Source organism: Chinchilla lanigera, unplaced genomic scaffold, assembly GCF_000276665.1.
Source record: "Chinchilla lanigera isolate Chin_1 unplaced genomic scaffold, ChiLan1.0 scaffold00089, whole genome shotgun sequence".
Lineage (NCBI taxonomy): Eukaryota > Metazoa > Chordata > Mammalia > Rodentia > Chinchillidae > Chinchilla > Chinchilla lanigera.
Window position 1 is genome coordinate 8,177,356 of NW_004955490.1, and position 19,810 is coordinate 8,197,165.

Sequence of the window (19,810 nt, forward strand, 5' to 3'; positions counted from 1 at the left end):
CTCCTGCCGCCCCCGCCGGCACGGCCCAGGGGAGCCGAGCGCCGGGAGGGAGGGGGCGGAGGAGGGAAGGAGGGAGCCCGGGCGCGCCTCAGCCTTCCCTCTGCCCTGCTGCCCGCCCTCCCCTCGGCCTCGGGTCCGCCTCGGCCCCGCTCGCCGCTGCCAAACTTAGGTCTGCGCCGGGCGGTGAGCGGCTCCTCAGCGGGGCGGGGGGCGGCGGGGCAGCGCGAAGGGGCCCCTCGGAGCCGTTCGGCCCGCCGCGTGTCCGCACCCCCGGCCGTCCACCCGGAGGGGGCCGCAGCCGGGGCTGAGCGTGGCTGCTGTGGGACGCCCGTTTCCCACTCGCGTCCTCACAACTTGTCTTTTGCAGGCACCCTGGAGTCCTCTCAGACCGGCCCGGCTGGCGCACACCTGCCAGCCTTCCCCGACCGTGCAGGCCCGGCAGCTCCCGCCTCCGAGGAGATGGCCCAGTCCAAGCTCGACTGCCGCTCCACTGTGGGCCTCGACTGCTGCAACTGCTGCCTGGACCTGGCGAGCCGGAGCGGTCCGCAGCAAGCCAGCGGCGGGGCCGACAGCAACGCGGGCAGCCCCACCGTGAACAACTTTAAGCAGCTGCAGGAGAAGTTGGTCTTTGAGAACCTCAATACTGACAAGCTCAACAGCATCATGCGGCAGGATTCGCTAGAGCCCGTGCTGCGGGACCCCTGCTACCTCATTAACGAAGGCATCTGCAGTCCCAACATCGACCAAACCATGCTATCCATCCTGCTCTTCTTCCACAGGTAGGTAGCTGGGCCCGTGGCGTGTATGCGTCTCTGCGTGCACCAGCCTCGGCCAGACCCTTGCCTCTGACCAGGAGGGGAAGCCAGGAAGTTCACCAGGGGCCCTGGGGAGCTCAGGCTCACACGCTGCCCTGACTGGACTTTTGGCTACCTGGAGTCTTGCACAGCTCAGGGGAGGCCTACAGGTATGAGCCTGTTGGGAAGAGCGCCTGTGAAGTTTCATAAGAACTCTGGGGCCCAAGAGGTGGTCACACCCTATATGATTGATTGATTGATTGATTGATTTTGTCTTTTTGAGGCAGGGTCTCACTCTGCAGTTCAGGCTGGCCTTGAGCTCACTTTGTAGCCCACGCTGGTCTCGAACTCACAACGATTCTCCTGCCTCAGCCTCCCGAGTGCTTTAATTACAGGCATGTGCCACCACACCCGGCTTACCGTATATGGTTTAGAGGTAGCTGTCGGTACCATCCCTGCTCGAATCCACAGCCCCTTAGGACATTCTGTTATGATGGCCTCTTGTGAGTTCCGCGCTCCTGAGAAGCTCATTTCTAAATGTCCAGATTCCAAATGAAACTGCCAGGGTTTTTAAATTACTTAGTGGCCCTGACTGACGGGACAAGCAAAATGTCAAGACAAATTAGGTTGCTGCTCTACTTGGAAGGTGCAAGGAGGGAAATAAGAAAAACTAGAGACTTAGGAGAATTTCTTGAGAGTCTAGATGGGGGAGACCCCACTCCCTCCATAGATCCTAGCCGTCGATTTTGAATGCAAGCAAAATGCAACTCTAGAGAGTAACCTAGGATATCTTATATGCCTCAAGAGCTGTGCGTGGCAGGAGAATGGATGCATCCATATCGTTCATGCAGGCATATGTTCCAGTGTAGCTCAGACTCTCTTGAAATCTTGCTGGGGAGGCAAGGAAGGAGAGGGGAGGAGAGAAACACAGTGGGCATATCTAAAGTGGGTGCTGTCCCCCCATCTGAGAGGCTCTGGTGAGAACAGCTTAACAACTGAGGCAGTGTAAAGCGTGGAAGGGGACACTTCAGGAAACCTTACCATGGAATTCGGTGTTCTTAGTGTGTGTGTATGTGTGGGTGGGTGGGTACAGGGTGCTTTTAGAATAAAAGCAAGATGCCGGGCATGGTGGCACACGCCTGTAGTCCCAGCACTCGGGAGGCTGAGGCAGGAGAATCGTTGCGAGTTCGAGACCAGCGTGGGCTACAAAGTGAGCTCAAGGCCAGCCTAAGCAGCATAGCGAGACCCTGTCTCAAAAAGATCAAAAAGAAGAATAGAAGCAAGAATATGCTCAATGATACAGTTATGTAAAAGAAAGACACTTCTGCTATGGGAAACCTAGGTGGTAGTGCAAGTTATATCCCTCCCTTTACATGTGAGCCTGAGAAAGTTGTCTGACCTCTCTGGTCTCTCTAAAGGCTCCTTGGAGCTGAGGTTCTTTGTCATGGGCAGGTAGTATTTCTAAAGTGATAACAAATACTGAGTACTCACAGAATACCTGGGTGGCCCTAAGCCTCAAACAAGAAAATCTAAAAGCAGCTGAGAAAGGCAGACACTACCCTCATTTACTGCTGAGACCTGGTTTGCCTCTCTTGTCCCAAGATGAATTCACCACTGCCTCACCCTCACCCCAGTCCCAGTGGTTCCAGGCAGGGACAAGCAAGGCTCCTGACTTTGTTAGTGTCACCAGAACAAATTGTATTCTCAGGCATTCTCAATGCCATTGAAACCTTTTCCCATCTATTATTTCACTTTAGGTATCAAATTATCTCATTGTCTAAAAGAAAGCAAACCATGGAAGGAACAGGTTTCAAGAGAATCTTCATTTCTGGTGAAAGATTCCTACCCGTGTATTCAGCCCCACAGAAGCTGAAACCCAGAGGCGTGAACTCGCTCGCAGGAGCCTAATGATCTGGGCTGTGTGGTGGGGTGGGGGTGAAGATGTGTCTGAAGAGTGGCCTGTAGCGTTTGCATTCTTTCAACTGGAAGACAAACTCCCCTCACCCTGGGCAGCGGGTGGGGGGCTGTAGGTGAAGTATGAGAGGAGGATGCTTCCTCTGGTTCTACTTCTGGGCCTGGGTGGGTTAGATCTAGCTGAGGGAGGTGTGAGGGTGGGAGCCTGAAATCAAAGTGTTCACTTGTGCTATACCTAGGGAGTGTCTTGGTTCTTTGGGTTTCTTGAACGGAGGGACTTCTTTTGTCATGCACTGTATTGACAATGGTTTTTTTTTTTTTTTTTTTTTTTGGTTTTTCTCTGGTACCGGGAACCGAACTCACGACCTTGTGCTTGCCAGGCAGGCGCTTTGCCGCTGAGCTAAATCCCCAGCCCCGACAATGGTTCACTGATACTCAGTTCTTGGCAAAGCCTGAAAATGCTACAGAGTAAGGATGGGGGGTATTGAAGGCACTGGTTGGGGAAGGAGAGTGAACTGTTGGGTAGGGGCACCGGAGCACCCTGCCTCCTGAGATCAGAGCAACTCAGTGTCCTAAACCATTGAGGAGCAAATCAAGAGGCTGTCAAGCTTCCTTGAAGTTTAGGCATGAGTGACAGGGTCCTGTGGTAATAACAATCTTATTAGTTCTGCCAGTACAAATCATTCTCTCATTTTCCTTGACAACTGGGATGTTAAAGATTGGAGGTTCTAAATTCAGTTCAGGCTTTGCCCAGAATGACATGTTCATTAGCACACTAGATGACCATTATTGCTGGTCAATGGATTTCTCCAGTGTCCGGGCTGGATAACTTTCTCCTAAGAGAACATTTCTTCTCTTCATTTCATCCCCTGGATTTGTGTCTTCATATTTCAGCTCTCATATTTACTCTTGTTTCATCTTATGATTAGGCATTTCAGGTTCCTGTTAGAATGTCTTTTTCCTTTGTGGACTTTCCATGCCACCACTTACGCTGGAGAAGTTACTGTCTCCACCCCTCGTTCCACAGCGATTTCCACTGCTTTGGGTGCTCCCATATTCTTGGGAAGAGGGCAGGACACATTCTTCATTTATATCTGTTTTGTCTGCTTTGACCTATCCCTGCCTGGCTCCCATCTTAGCTCTTGGTTTCCTTGAAGTACAAGAGTATAGGCAATTTGAGAAGAGGAATGTGTTCAGGTTTAAGTGTGGTTATTCTTTTTTTAAAACTTTTAATCACACACAGTAACTCAGGCTAATGGAAGTCTTGATGGACAGTACTGTGTATGGTAATGGGTATGCAGCCTGTTGGTTTATAAATGGTGCCTCTAAACTACTAGGGGGAAGAGATGTGTTTTAAATATTACTCTTTCAATCTTATGTTATGTAACTAATAAATACAAAGGATTAATAGCTGATATTTATTATACTTTAATAATGCTTACTAAGCATTTTAGTGTTATAATCTCATTTAATATTTATAGAAACTCAATGACATAGTATTATCAACCATTTTCATTTTATAAAGAAAGAAACTGAGGCTTGGAAAATTTAAGTAACTTGCCCAGTGCGTCACAATGAAGATCAGACCCAAGACTCCAAAGGAGCTCATGGATTCTGGAGTGTATTGATTGTTTATGAAGAAGGAATTGTTTAAAACAGTGAAGAGCTGGGCATGGTGGTGCACTCCTGTAACCCCAGCACTCGGGAGGCTGAGGCAGGAGGATCTCTGGGAGTTCGAGGCCAGCCTGGGCTACATAGTGAATTCAAGCCCTACTAAATTGCATAGTGAGACCCTGTCTTAAAAAAAAAATCCTGAAGAACTAAACTTAACACTAAAGAAATTGCTAGAACACTAAATATTGTCTGTGAAACAGATGTAAATGGGAGCCCAGAACCTTTCTAACTGGTCAAAATATCTTTAGTAGGTAGGGGAGCCACCTGTCCTAGTCCTGGGACACAGGACTTTTAGCAGTCAAGCTGGGACAGTCCCAGGGAACCTGGGATAGTTAGTCACCCTATTATTAGGGGACTCTCTTTTGTCATTTGAATATGCTTCTAATACTGGAAAATTTAGGTGGGAGATAGAATGTACTGGGCAAACAGTTGAAGTTTCCAATTTAAATATATGAAGAACTTCGTAAGTTGACATCTGAAGGACTTTAATTCTCTGATCTGTAAGATAGGTATAGCAAGCAGGGATGGAAGTGTTGGCAATATTCGTCGTGATTGTTGCAACCTCATATTTATTTCTAAGATTTTACCCAAAACTTTTATATCAACTCTCTTTTGTCCTTGGCTCCAGAGCATGCCTGCCCAGTGTGGTCTGAAATATTTTGACTCTTGTGCTCCCTTCAGCTTCAGAAGCCCTAGTATTCTGCCTTAAACGTCTGACCTGGCGCCTACTGGTTTCCACATAGATGCTCAGAAAATAGTAATAATAGCAAATATTTCTGATTGCCCATGTGTGCTAATTCATTTACTATTCTCTATTGGGCTGATATATAGTAACATAGAGGAGGGATATAGATTCAGAAATCAGGTTTTCAGGAAAATTTTAGAAGGCTGAGGCAGGAGGATCATTACAAGTTCGAGACCAGCCTGGACAACAAAGTGAGCTCAAGGCCAGCCTGAACTGCGTAGCAAGACCCTGTCTCAGAAAGAAAAAAGAAAAGAACAAATTTTAGAGCCACCGGGCATGGTGGCACATGCCTGTGATCCTAGCACTCAGAAGGCTGAGGCAGGAGGATCATTGTGAGTTTGAGGCCAGCCTGGGCTACATAGTGAGTTAAAGGCCAGTCTGGACTACATAATGAGACCCTATTTCAAAAAAAAACCAAAATTTTATGTAAAAATACTTGAGCTTTGAGTCTTAGAACTAATGATTTCATATGCATATTCCTGGACCTGGCTTCTGAGGTGATAGCCACCTGCATGGAGTGGTATGAACAGCTGCCTGCTGTAGTGTCTAAATTCAAACCATTTAAAATTCAGGTCTCTGTCCCTGCACCATCTAAAACTCCTTCCCATAGCACCAGTGGTATGTAGACCACACTGTGAGAAAACCTGAACTAGAGATTGCAACCTTTTGTCAACTAATTTACGGTTTGATTTAGGGATAGAATTCTTTGCCACAGAGAGGTTTTAGGTTTCTATGTGGTTAAGCCTGACATTCTTTGCCTTTGTGATTTTTGCTTTTGGTACCAAGCTTTGAAAGTTTTTCCTTCACCCAAAGTAATTTAAAATAGCTATTTCCTGAGTGTCTAGTGGTCTGACAAAGGAAGCACTCTTGGATTAAGGGACAATCGCCATTAAAAACTCAAATGCCTTTGCAGTCTTTGTATTCATGGTTTGGATACCTCATGAGAACCCTGACATATAAGAACTTGTCCTTTTGCTGAGATGCAGATGTGAACCTCATGTGCTAGGACACTAGTATGTGAGGGCCAGTCTTTTTGCTGACAAGTAAGCCTGGCACACCTATTAGCACCTGCACGTTATATACTGAATATTCACATATTGTATACAATATAATATACCATGGTAAAATATATATAAAACATTGCCATTTCAGTCATTTTTAAGTTATATATATAATACCATCATCATTTCCAGAACTTTGTCATCATCCCAAACAGAAACTGTATACAATGACATCCAGTTGGCCAGGGCACCCCCATCTCTGGAAACTTCTATTTCACTTTCTGTCACCATGGCTTTGCCTATTCTGGGTATTTCACATAAGTAGAATCATATAATATATGGCCTTTGAGTCTGGCTTCTTTCACTTAGCTTAATGTTTTCAAGGTTCATCCATGTTGTAGCAAGTAGCAATATTTTGCTACTTTTTGACTAATATTCCATTGTATGGGTTTAACACATTTTGTTTATTCATTTATCCATCAGTGCACACTTAGGTTGTTTCTGCCTTTTGGCTACTGTGAAGAATGCTGCTATGGCTAGGCATGGTAGTGCATACCTGTCATCCCATCACTCTGTGATGCGGAGGTAGGAGGATCAAAAATTTAAGCTCAGCCTGGGCAGTTCAGTGACTTAGCAAGATCTTATCTCAAAAAATAAAAAAAGGGCATGGTGTTGCACACCTGTAGTCCCAGCCCTCGAGAGGCTGAGGCAGGAGGATTGTTGCGAGTTCGAGACCAGCCTGGCCTACAAAGTGAGCTCAAGGCCAGTCTGAACTACACAGCGAGACCCTGTCTCAAAAAGACAAAAAAATAAATTAAATTAAATTAAATTAAATTAAATAGAAAAAAAAAAAGACTGGGGATGTAACAGTGTAGATGCCCTGAGTTCAACCACCAGTACTGGAAAACAGAGTGCTGCTATGAACACTGGTGTACAAGTATCTGTTCCACTTGCTGTTTTCAGTTGTTTTGGATATCTACTTCAGAGTGGCATTGCCCAGTACCTATTTTCAACATAATTTTTGGTCCTCTGCTCATAACCTACACTAATCTAGTCACTCACACAAAATGAAGAAATGTCTATTTCTTTTAGGAGAGTATTCCTGTCCCTGAATCAGCTGCTAAAGCTAGTGATGACAATGAAACCTCAGAAGTTGAGCAAAGTTATAATGTTACCTGGGGAAATGATACACTTTCAGAATGTTCATGCGCTGGAGACTGGCAAAAGTTTTGGTGCATATCTCTCATGAGTGGCCAGGATCTGGCATGCCATTTAGAACAGTAACATGTGACACCATGACTTATAATTGATTACTTTGTGTGGATTTGTTTCTCAGACCTTCAGTGTGACAGGTCACTGGTAGTAGGGTTTTATGGGAGAGGCAGAGAGGTAATGCTGGAGCCCAGGAAAGGGGGCTGCTGCAGTTTGGGGCTCTAAGAAGCAGGAGAGTTCAAAGGGTCTGGTTGGAAGGTTCATGCTCTTAAAGAAGGATGGTAAGAACAGACCCTGAGTTTCATCTACTCTTGGTTTTAGCCCAGAGTAGACCCATGTGAGACCATATTTTAGAAAATAACTCTTTTCAGGGTGACCTTATTTTCCCTCCTTGCCTGAATAGAAGGTTAACACTCCTGCTAATATTTGTACTTGCAGATAAACTGACAAGGTTTCAATTCCAGGTCAAGTGTTGGCTTCTTTCCAGACCTACTTCTGAAACCAGGAAGTCTAAATGAATGGAGATGTATGTGTATAGCCAAAGCTGACAGTTTCCAGGCTCCCTGAGTGATGGAGCCCTGCACAGGTGCTGCCAGCACCTGGTAGGTCAGCTGAGAGGAGGTAGGCCATGTCTGCGTGGCCATGTCTGGCGGTGATAGTTACACTGTGTTTGCTCATGATTCTGCTCCTACCTGCACTTTCTCCTCTTATGTAAGGCATCCCTCAAGATAATAGCAAAGCCATAATCTGCCATAGCTGCCTGGATTTACATAATAGATCAGTTGGTATCGTGCAAGTCTCTTCGGCCCCGGAGAAACCAACATGCTGAGTGAGACTAAAGCTTAAATTCATCTGATGGGGCATTTTGTATGCTTAGTGTACTCAAGGGAGAGCATTCTATGACCACAGGGGTCAGAAAGATGAGATTTCTCTTTTAAATAAGGAGAGTAGTAATGGCCCACAGTGTACTGTGCCATCCCAATGGTTACAATAATAGGTGAAGGGTTAGGGCTTCACTGCAGTGCGACAGTTTTGTAGACAAGGCCCTCCATGGAACTCCACAGGCTAACAGGAGCCCTATGAAGGTGAGAAGGCTAGATCCTGCTCTCAGAGCAGCCTACATTTGTTGAGGAGTCAGCTCAGGGAAAGATGGCTTCTGGAGGCCATGGCCTACCGTGCTGAAATCTAGCTTAGCTACAGAGTTGGAATGGGGATGAAATGGGGTCTTTGAGAGCAGAAAGCAAACTTTTACATATGCTATTCCAGGAAGGAGGGAATTCTTCTAGCGGGCAAGGCAAGTTCACTTGTACCTTCTCCCAAAGTTGCAATTACTACTGGAAATGATCTAAGAGGTGTAAGATTGAAGCCAGCACAGGAGACTGAATAGGAAGCAGACACTAACCCAAGGGAAAACTAGAGCTGGAAGCAGGCTTGGTCAGTGATGGTCCAGGCATGCTATCAGCCTTCCTGTCCAGGTAGTCACTTTCCTCAAAACGTGGGCCCCTCCCTATGGACAAAGCATCACAGGGACCTTCCCAATCCTTCCTTGAAGGAAGGATTTACTCAAAAAAATAAGCTTGAGTATGCAACCCCCTTCCCCTTGTCTTCTCTTCAGGGGAGCTGGAGCTCATCTATTCACATCTTGGGGCTCTGGCTAGGATTCCCACTACTCCTTACTGTCTTGGCTGGTGCTATCTCTGAGTAAAAGTGGAGTGAAAAATTAGAAGGAAGTGACTTCCTGGCTTGCCCCCCAACACCACATGCCCCTCATTCAGTGCTGCCAGACTCCCACGTTGGGCTCGGTCTAGAACAGCCTGAGGGCCCTGAGTTATATCTCTTATAGTGCCCTTTGTAACAGAGCCAGGTTGCTGAAGCATCAAGCTTCTGCTTGCTCAGTGCTGGCTTCCCTGAGGGCATGCATTTGGAAACCTGCTGGGGGTCTGAGTAGAACTCACACTTTTCAAGGGAAAGCCTACTCTCCCCTCTCTCCGGAGAATAGTCTGGTCAGAGGTGAATGCCAGGCTGCAAAAGTAATCCTCCTTAGCCCCTACACTCAGCATGAAATGTGAGCAGACAGGCGAGCTGCAGTGCACTTAATTTTGTTTGAGTCATTGGGGGGTTCTCCTGCTTTTGTTTGATAATGTTCAAGATATGGCCTGATGCATGGAGGGACCCTAGAAGAGGTCTCAGAAATCCCTCTTCCCTTTGTGTCTACTTGTTGATTTAAGAACTAGTTCTGGGGCTGGGCGTGGTGGTGCACGCCTGTAATCCTAGCACTTGGGAGGCTGAGGCAGGAGGATCATTGCGAGTTTGAGGCCAGCCTGGGCTACAAAGTGAGCTCAAGACTAGCCTGAACTGCACTGCATAGTGAGACCCTGTCTCAAAAAGAGCAAAAAAAAAAAAAAAACAAAAACAAAAACAAAAACTAGTTCTGGGGACTCCAGGCTGACTTAACACCAAGTGGAAAGGTTTATCAGAAACTGGAGGAGTTGTTTAAAGGAAAGATCTTCAATTCTCACTCCATTCTCCACGAAGTATCAAAATCTCCATTCTGACCTGGATTTATGATGATTCTTAGCTCTTTTCCTGACCTATTCAGAAAATTACATTACTAGCTTGCTACAACTGAGCCCCATTGAAGTCAGAATTGCTGGATTCTATGACATACTTGTCTAATAAACTAATCTACCTATAACAGAATATCCCCACCAATCTGATATTCCATTGGCCTAAGGTTTGTGACTAAGCTGTAGCTCCTCCTCTTCTCCCTTGTCTTTGCCCCAGCCTGTCCCATTGTGTTGCCACCAGGTAAGTGGCTCATAGGCTGAGGGAGGTGGGGACACTGCCCTCCAGTCTAAGGGAAGAAGTGAGGGAGAAACAGAAGCAAAATAAAACAAGTAGTTTGTGATTTACCAGCAGGCATAGTTTATATCAAAAGCTCAAACTTTAAGAGATTTTAGAGTAGTCCAAGGTCAACATCTGAGAGCTCAAGAGAGATGGGCACCCAGATTCCCCCAGACCACAGCCAGAATCAGTGACAGTTGTGGGGCTAGAGATGGAGGAGGAGAATTTCCCTTGTTGGGGACCCATCCTAGTCTTGTAGCACCTCGTTTCATTCACTTCCTGTTCTCTCTACCTGTTTGGCAGGTAGTCTCAGGTTTAAAAGGATGGAATAGGAAAGAAAAAAGGGAAAAGAAAAGAAAGAATAAGAAAAAGAAGTGCTCAGTTTTAAGGCAGTCTGCTTGCCCAGGTACACAGAGAAATGAATGACGGCAGCACCTCATTCAGCCTTCTACTGAGTGAATAAGCACTTCATTTAATCAATCCATCATTTATTGACCAACGGTCTGCTATTTATTGAGTGATGACTGTGGACTTACTGAATGCCTGCCTTCCCTGTGAAGTACTACAGAGGACCTGGGGGATGTCAGTGGTCTGTGAGGAGCTGGGAGTGTAGCTTGGTTCAGTGAAGCACCTGAGGCCTGTGGCAAAAAAAGCACTGAAGCAGCCACAAGCCTCTGAGAGTCCATTTGGGGCTTCTGCTCCTTGAAGGACAGGCCTAGTGCTGAGCAGAGATTGGGCGATGCCAAAGCAAACTAGGAAGGGAGAGTCTCTTTATGGCGGCGGCTTCCAGCAGAGCCTTAAAGAATGGGTTGGCTTTGGCAGGTGGGAGGCTGGCTGGCTGGCTGTAAGGCTCTCTGCTTAGGAGAAGGGAAGAGAACTGCCAGTCCAGCAGGGTTCCCAGTAGGAAGGGGCTGGCCTGAGGTGGGAAAACTTCATACTTCCTGGGCTGGAACCCAGAGCCACCAAGCCTCAGGGACAAGAAAACTCACTCTGGCCCTCTCCCTCATCGCCCCTTTTTGACTTGGAGCTTTCGTACCCTCTCCTCAGGGACCTGGGTTAGCCCTGTACAGCTGTAGGCCTTGCAGTGCCTGAGAGCAGGAAGGCACCTTCCCCTCATTCCTGGAGAAAGCCCACTGGAACCACAAGGATTGAGCATGGGTGTACAGTACATTGAGCACCAGAAAAGCCTGGGGGCTATGGCTTCATGTCTGTGAGTCTCCAGCCTCAGTCTCCACAAAGCCCCTTCTGAGGTGGGTAACAGAAGCCAGGCAGTGTCAACGTGCTCCCCCGAAAATCAGGCTGGCTGGATAGATAGATAGATAGGTAGGTAGGTAGACGTACCTACACACACACCCACACACAGACACACACACAAATATTTCTCATTTAACAACCTGTTTAATGACTGTTCGGTCTTTTTTTTTTTTTTTTTTTTTTTTTTGGTGCCAGGAATTGAACTCACAACCTTGCGCTTACCGGGCAGGCGCTTTGTCACTGAGCTACATCTCCAGCCCCTGACTGTTCGGTCTTATGACCAGTCTTTTTTGTGCACAGTTCTATTCATCTTGTTTAAAGTGCTTCAGTATCTTTTTTTGCTACATGGTACTGTAATTTTTGCTGATCTGTACAGTACTGTAGTTTTATATTCTGTTATATATTACAGTGCTGCATGTAAGGGTTATGCAAATAAAAGCAAAGTCATCAGGTTGGAGTTTCATTTAACTACTTCTTTGTTCTGAATACTGTAATGTACATACTATATACAATTCCTCATTTAGCAACCAATTCACTTAATGACTTAGTCCCAGGAATATAACTCATTTGTTAAACAAGGAATGTCTCTATAAACACACATGTATATACCATTTGCCTAAGTATCTTTGGAAACAGAAGTACATATGGTTGCCCTTGATGTCATTTTAACCTTGTTTGCAATTTGATCAAGCCCTTCTTCCCCAGATAGGCCCTCTAAGCAAAGGCCCTCGGGCAGGACTGAGAAAGGTAGGAAGCCTCAAGCCGGCAGGAAGAAAAAGGGAACTAGGGTAGCAATAGAAACCAGCTCCATGGCCGGGGATATAGTCCAGCGGCACAAGTGCCTGCCTGGCAAGCACAAGGTCCTGAGTTCGATTCCAGGTACAAAAAAAAAAAAAAAAAATCTAATGTATAAAGCCTTTGCTTTCTCACAGTAGAAACCAGCTCCAGGTAAACTGAGGAAAAGGGGTGCTGTTCATGGTCGATATTCCATCCTTGCTTTCTGGTCCCTCCACCACCATTAGTATCTCAGACACCCAGGCTCATAGTCTCTTCCTCTAAGTAGTTGGGAGAATTCACATTTAAGTTTATGAACAGATTCTACCAACAACAAATACTCATTACACACCTTCCATGCGCCAGGCTCAATGTTAGGCCCTGGTGGAAATAGAGAAGCCATGCTCTGAGCTCTCTTAGAATAATTAATGGAGTGGGGGAGACAGACATTAACCATCAGACTAATGAACATGTAATTACAAGCTGAGTAAGTGCCAAGAGGGAAAAGGAATAAGCTCTGTCAAAGAATATAACAAAGAAACTTCATGAGGAAGTGATATCTGAGCTAAAGACATGAATCTCTAACACCTAAATTTCTAATAATCAGACTCAGGCCAAAGGAGACATTTTCAAACAGAGGACTTTCTAAAGAATTCTTCAAATCATACCACATAGGTAGCTCTCATACCCCTAGGAATATTTCTGGGCCATGAGTAGCCAGTAGGTCCAAAGAAGGAGAACTAACAACATTCTGACAAGTGAAAGAGATAAGTTTGAAGCCCATGGGCAACTAGTTATTTCATGTCATCCTATGCTAAAAATAGTTCATGACAGTATGGAAATGTGTAAGGGCTGGCCCTGGTAACCAGTGATAAAGTGGGTATAGCCTGTGGGGAGGAAAATTTGTTTTTGTAAATTATTTACTGTACAGAAAAAGAAAGGCTGGGGGCCTGGAGGTTTTTTTCCCTTTGCAGGCTGCCTTCTGAGCTATGAATGCTTCTCATTGGACAGAGGCAGTGGGGCACAGCGCTTCAGGCTGTCCTCCTTTCTGGGGTCCAAGGTGGGAATTATCTGGGCTGCAAATGTCAGATATATGTCCAGAAAAACAGCCTGAATGTAGAAAAAAGGGAGACTCCTCCTCTAAGAAAAGTAATGTAATTGGTCAAGGGCCCCAAGGAGTTTTCTTTTGAGACAAGGGGCACCACCACTGTGGTGGAGCAGGTGATACCTGAGAGCTCATCGTGAACCAAGAGGATCTCCTTGTGAAAGTTGAGGAGAAAAGGAACAGGACTTGTTAACCAACAGTGGGAAAACCTGGGCCTTAAGTGACGTGTTGCGCAAAGCTAAAGGGACTAAGATCATGATCTAAGAGAAATTTAAGGCTGGTGGGGCAGAGATGGTTGAGAGAAGGTGATTTTCAAATATAAGAAAAGTCACAAGTCACAAATGGTGACTAGCTCTTTCCCAGCCACAACTGGAACAGAACAAGAGGAAACAGCCCTAACTGTAGCATGAAGAACTGAGATTAGATAGCAAAAAGAACTTCCTGACGACAAGCATTTAGAGAAGTGAGACAAAATTATCAAGGATGTTAAAAGTAATTTTAAAATATGGGGCAGGTGGTGATGGAGCAATAAAGAACTGGATAAAAGAGTGAGAAATTTATAAATACCATGGATAGAAGGGGAAAGGCAATTGGGAAAAGCAAAGTGGTCAGGAGCAAGTACTTATATGGAAAAGGATAGTGCATATGTGAAAGATGAAAGCCTTTTCATAAAAATACTTGCATAATAAAAATGTCAGTTAGGGGGCTGGGGATATAGCTCAGCAGCACAAGCGCCTGCCTAGCTAGTGCAAGGTCCTGAGTTCGATTCCCAGTACCAAAAAAAAAAAAAAAAAAAAGAAAGTGAACTTTCCCTTGAAGGCAAGTCATTAAAGCTAGCATACACTCCTCTGTGACTGAATGGTGTGGGAGAATGGACTAAGGAGCTGTCAGGGCCCCTTCCAGCATCATCTGGCCTTGTCTCCAGGGGGCTCCCATCACTTATTCTTAACGATTCTGGGGAGCATACCTATGCCAGGGACAGTGAAATAAGACTGCCCACCCCAGGTAGTTATGGAGAAGAGGATTTCGTCTTTATGCCCAAAACAAAGATCAGACACGGGATACAGTGGCAAACAACAAACTATGGGGGATCTCTGCCATAGGAATCTTACAATTTAGTGGTGTATACAGATACAAATAATAAATACACGAACAATGGTATCATTACATTGATCATAATGAAGGAAAAACACAGGGCACCTGGAGAGCACAGTCGCTAAGGGGGCCTCACATGGGATTAGAAAATCTGCAAAAGAAAATTCACTTTGATAAGATCTTGGACCCTGCCTGTGCCTCACTGCCAGTGATAGCTACCCCAAATCAGCAGTACGAAAAGGCAAAATGAACCCCAGTCTCCACTATTGCCTTCTGATGTGCATTTTGAAGCTCCTTTGGCCCACTGAATGAAGCCCTGTAAGCTAGGAGCAAACCTCCAGGGAAATTTTCTCATCGCCAAGATTGAGCACCTTCGATTTAGGCAAAGTGATTCTCTAAGGACCAATCATAATCACATATCAGCTGAAAATCTGAACCAGGAAGACTTAGAAGAATGTAGTATCTGGCAGATAAATAGGATGGAGATCAGTGGAGAGAATAAAGAAGTAGCATGCTAAAAGTTACTCTTGAAGCTGCTCCCTAGAAATGACCATGTCTCCAAAATGCGGTATCCTGTCTCCTCTTTAAGTATATTCAAGGCTTCACTAAGATCTTCTAGTTTTAGCTGAGGGTGGGTTTGGTGCTGTTGAGCTGGAGCCTGGTCCTGAGGAGCTGGGATCCTAGAGAATCAGGGCCCCACTCTGCTTTTCCGTGTCCTTCTCTGAGGGGTGAGGGGTTCTGGCCCTTGTAGGGAGCTTGGATGGGTTTCTCTGCTGCTGATGGGCCACTGGGCAACCCAGAGGAGATTAGCTACTGTGTGCTCATAGAGCATAGGGATTTTGCATTTGATGGATAGCCATTCACAAGACTGAGCTTGGCAAGTGATAACTTTTAAGGGCCTCAGTTTCCTCATCTAGAAACTTGTAGCAACATGGTTTGGAAAGTTAAGTGAGAGGATACTTCTAGAAAGCATGTGGTATCCCTTCATGATCATTAGGCAAGTCATATATGCTACAGAACAAACCTTGCCTGGCTTGCCTTTTCCCTTAAGTCCTTCTCTCACTGACCCCTCCCCTTGTGCTGTCAATCAAGTACCCTTTCCCACCCAGAGCCAGCGCAATCTGGCAAGCTTTTCTCCCTGTCAAGGCTAATTCTTTCAATCTTCGTTCATACTCAGATATAAATGACTGAGACCACTTCTAGTGTCCCTCCTGCTCGGTGGGTGGAGCGGGGTGAGCTGCTGAGAGTTTTGATTTGATTTTTTTTTTCTTTTTTGAGGTATTAAGGATTAAACTCAGGGTCTTCACAATGAACTACATCCCCAACCCTTTAAATTTTTTTTGTCTCTTTTGAGACAGGGTCTCGCTGTGCAGTTCAGGCTGGCCTTGAGCTCACTTTGTAGCCCAGGCTGGTCTTCAACTCACAACAATCCTCCTGCCTCAGCCTCCCGGTTGCTGGGATTACAGGCGTGTGCCACCATGCCCGGCTCTTAAATTTTTTTTTTTTTTATTTTAATTTTGAGGCTGTTTCATTAAGTCAGTATGTTACCCAGGCTGGGCTCCAACTTGTGATCCTCCTGCCTCAGCCTCCCAGAGTGCAGGTATTACAGGTGTGCACCACCATACACTCCGAGCTTTGACATTTTACCAGAGATTGAAACCTACACAATTATGAGGGTGCCCTGCTAGCATTACTCACAAATGGAGATGGGGTTCAGAAGGCAGTGCAGCTGGCAATGGCTTCTTCAGGACTTGAGCTTCTCCTTTCCCAAGGCTGGCCTATGGCACCTTCTGACTCCACATGCACCTTAGAGGCATAGATACTCAAAACTGGTAGGGACGTTCTCTCATCTGGTCCAACCCCCTTCCACTACAGATGAGAAAACTGAGGGCCAAAGTAAAATAGGTATCTTCCCCGAACCAAACAGCCAATTAGTGAGTAGCTGGATAGAAAAACAATGTCTTCTGATCCAGTGGTCTGCTGACTTCTCATTCTGGAGGGCTATGCCTGTCCTTCCCAGTAGGTTCACATCTCCATGCCAGGAAACCAGCTTCAGGCCCACTTGATGCCAAAACCTGTGTTTTTTATTTGATTTTATTTAATGGAATTGGCCAGTGGTTTGGGTGTTATGGAGCCCCAGCCCTGCAAACCTGCTTCTGCTCAGGCTGGAGCCGCCTGCCTCAGCCACAGTCGTGCAAGGGGGACAGAAAGGCCTGCTGTTCAGGTTAGGAAAGAAATCAGTCGCTGAAACATTGGTCTTTTTGAAAGTTTCAACCACAGGGGCTGGCTGGCAGAGCCTCCGTCTGGGTCCCTCTTCTCAGGATCCAGCCCTCCCCTTCAGTTTGGGAGTTAGTTTAGGAAGCTATCCGGGTTTGGCAGAAGATCCTGAGGGCAGCACTTGCTCCAGGAGCTCCAGCTTTCCCTCAAAGTCTGGGAGCCCCCAAGGCATTCAGGGCCTGGAACTTCCTCTGCCCCCATAGCCTAGCCAGCCCAGTCTGGCCCAGGAGCTCCCAGCATACTTTTTCTTTGGAGCCTGCGAAACAGTTTCCAATTGCTCCCTCCCAAGCCCTGCAGCTAAGAGGGGGATGGGGAGAGAAGAGGAGTGGAGACAGACAGGAGAGAAGAGAGGAGCGTAAAAGGAGAGAGATCGATCACTCAGCTGAGAGAGGAAGGAACCAGCCTCGGCCAGACAATCCAGGTTTCCCTGTGCAGCGGTGTGATGAAGGTGGAAAAGCTGGAGAAGCCCCAGTCCCTGGAGAAGCCCCAGCTGGGAGAGGACCCAGAGCCCGGGGAGGAAACACAGTTCCAGGAGGAATTACAGCTCGAGGTGGTAGAAAGTGGGTCAAATTTGGATACAGAAGATCTGGGTTTGAGTACAGACTTTGTCACCAATCTGATGCTTGAGCTTAAGTAAGTAACTCCCTGCCCTTCTGTGGGCTGCTTTCTCTCCTTACAAAATGGAGGAAGGAGAAACAAGATGGTCTCTAGGGTCTCTTCCAACTGAGACATCAGGAAGACCATACCTCTAAAATCTTGATGTGTGTGGGTGGGATACATGTAAACTTGTACCAGTCATTGAATACCACAACACCAGAATGATGGGGAGAAGGGGGGCTCATATAAACAAAAGAAGAATAAGAAAGTGATAGATGTGTAAGAGTCACAATCCCAAGCGGGGACCCAGCTGAACAAAATATTAGTTTTAATTTCCAAAACTCAAAGGCGATAGACTTCATGTGGGATAGTAATGAAAACCAGGGTGTTATCATTAACATGCAGTTGCTAACAAATCCTTCGACCAAATGTCACCCTGTGACTCCATCAGTCCCAACGTGCAAGATGCTAAATCTATATTGGGTTTCTTGGCTTCCTCATACGTACTTTTCCAGAAATTCTCAATTAACTGGGGAGGAGGGGGCTTTCAGGTGTTTACATCGAGATCTAAAAGAAAGTCTAAGAAGAGAGATTAGATTGACTTCCTATATTAAAAGCTTACTTTCTTGGTGAATCACAACTCTCTCCAGAGTAACTGCTGTATGATTCAATGAAGATCCTTTAGAAAATCTAAAGGCCACTATATATAGCTATTTCTCCCCAGTAATAGGCATATGAGCTACCAAAACCCAATCTGCTTGGTGGGTCTTATTTGGTATATGACACTGTATTCAGGTGCCTTCAACATTGGCAATCTCTCCCTGGGTTATAGTGAGGGTCTATAAGCCACAGCAGGTGAAATTTCAGTAACCAAATATCTCCTTGCCAGGCCAGGCAAGGGTTCCCTGGATGGCAGATCATCAGCAGTACTGTCTGCCAGTCTTGTACCCACCAGCATCTGGGGAACCCAACTGCTGGGGAAACTGCGGTGGGTGCACTCAGTGGAAGGGGAACCTCCCTCCACCTGTCCAGACACCTGCCCACAGCCAACCAGCTTTACTACCACACAACCTGTGCCCTCACCGTTAGCTCCCTTCTTCTTGGCTCAATTCATTTGTACAGCAATAATTTCTTGACTGATTTCTGGGCGCTCAGTTAATCTGAACCTACTATAGAGTCCTAAAATTGAAAAGTATTTTAGCGTTTTCACAGGACATTGGTTTTCAAAGAGTATGGAAAGATATAGAATATTCCTTAGCACCTTAGAGACCCTGGGAAGGTTAAAAGAAATGGAGAAAAGGAGGAGAGTTTGGGGAAGGGAGGGGAGACAAGGGCAGAAGTGAATTTGAGGGAGAAAGGGAAAGGAGGCCAGATTTTGGAGGAGGACAAAAAGAAACAGGTGGGGGTTTTGCCATCAAATAGAAGTTACACCTTGAAACAACTGAGGTCGAAATAGGAATCTCTGTGGGGCTTTTTAAAGTTCATAGGGGTTTGTTGCTCAGGCTGGTTTAGTTTTCTTCTCCAGAAGGTTTCCAAGCTGGGCTCCACTAAACCAGACATCTGCACATGGTTGGTGTATATTAGGGGGCTCTGTGAACCCAGGAAGCCCAGCGTGCACAGCTCCCAGCCTCAGCCCAGCGCCCCTTAGATCTTTTCTGCTCCTCTAAGGACTTTGCAGCTAGAGACCATGAGAGCTTTTAAGTTAGATTAGAAAATAGGGGCAGGGAGGGGGGATGACTATTGTTTAGCAATAACAACAACAGAAGTTAAAAGCCACTGAAAGCCTTTAACTCCCCAAAGAAGAATCTCTTCTAAAGCATCCCTAGAGGGAGGACACACTGTCCCGATTAAAGGCATCTAGCTAGCACAAGTAGGTTCCCTTGCTGATCAGCCTTGATTGTTTGACAGTCCATTAGTTTAGTCCAGATCAAATAAATACACATCTTTCTTGCCACGGAATACTTTGGCTCCTCCTTTCGTGTTCCTCCTGATGGCCTTTGTCTCTTGACCACCTTGGGAGGTGACTCAGGGGAGGGATGCCTCTCACTGCCCGAGGAAGACAGTGTTCCCAGGTAGGGGCATCATGTGCTCCATGGGGCCTATGTGAGTGCCTGGCGGGCAGGCATGCTACTGATAGGGGCTTGGAGCATTCCAGCTCATGCAGTCCCTGGAACCAAGGCAGAGGAAGTCCATTTCACAAAGGGCACTAGCTCAGTTAAGTGAAGTCTAGTGTGGAATTCTCATCAAAGGCAATAGCTTGAGGGAAGGAACACTTGACTGGGGATAAGGGCCCTATGTTCTGTTGCAAACTCCAACCTTGGCTGGGCTATCACCTGAAAAGAGAAAAATAATAATGACCAGAGGCCTGCCCTTGAGAGGAAAGAGAGAGGGAGACAGGCTTCAGGACCATATATCATGGCCATTTGAGGCTATCTGAAGCCCTGGTGGCTTTACATTGGAGAAGGAATTAAAGCTGCACTTGTTGGCAATGGGACCATTTGCGTGCACTCTATAAAGAGCAGTG

At 46.3% G+C, this 19,810-nt stretch overlaps 1 protein-coding gene across 1 annotated transcript in view; it reads left to right on the forward strand.

Annotated features, from left to right (window-relative positions):
• Nucleotides 1-19,810, forward strand: part of Tsc22d3 (TSC22 domain family, member 3) — a gene marked incomplete at its 5' end in the record, with an annotated part of 61,018 nt that continues 41,208 nt past the window's right edge. The window contains 2 exon segments of the mRNA XM_005404695.2: nt 1-169; nt 368-779. Coding sequence (XP_005404752.1) covers nt 460-779 — 320 coding nt within the window.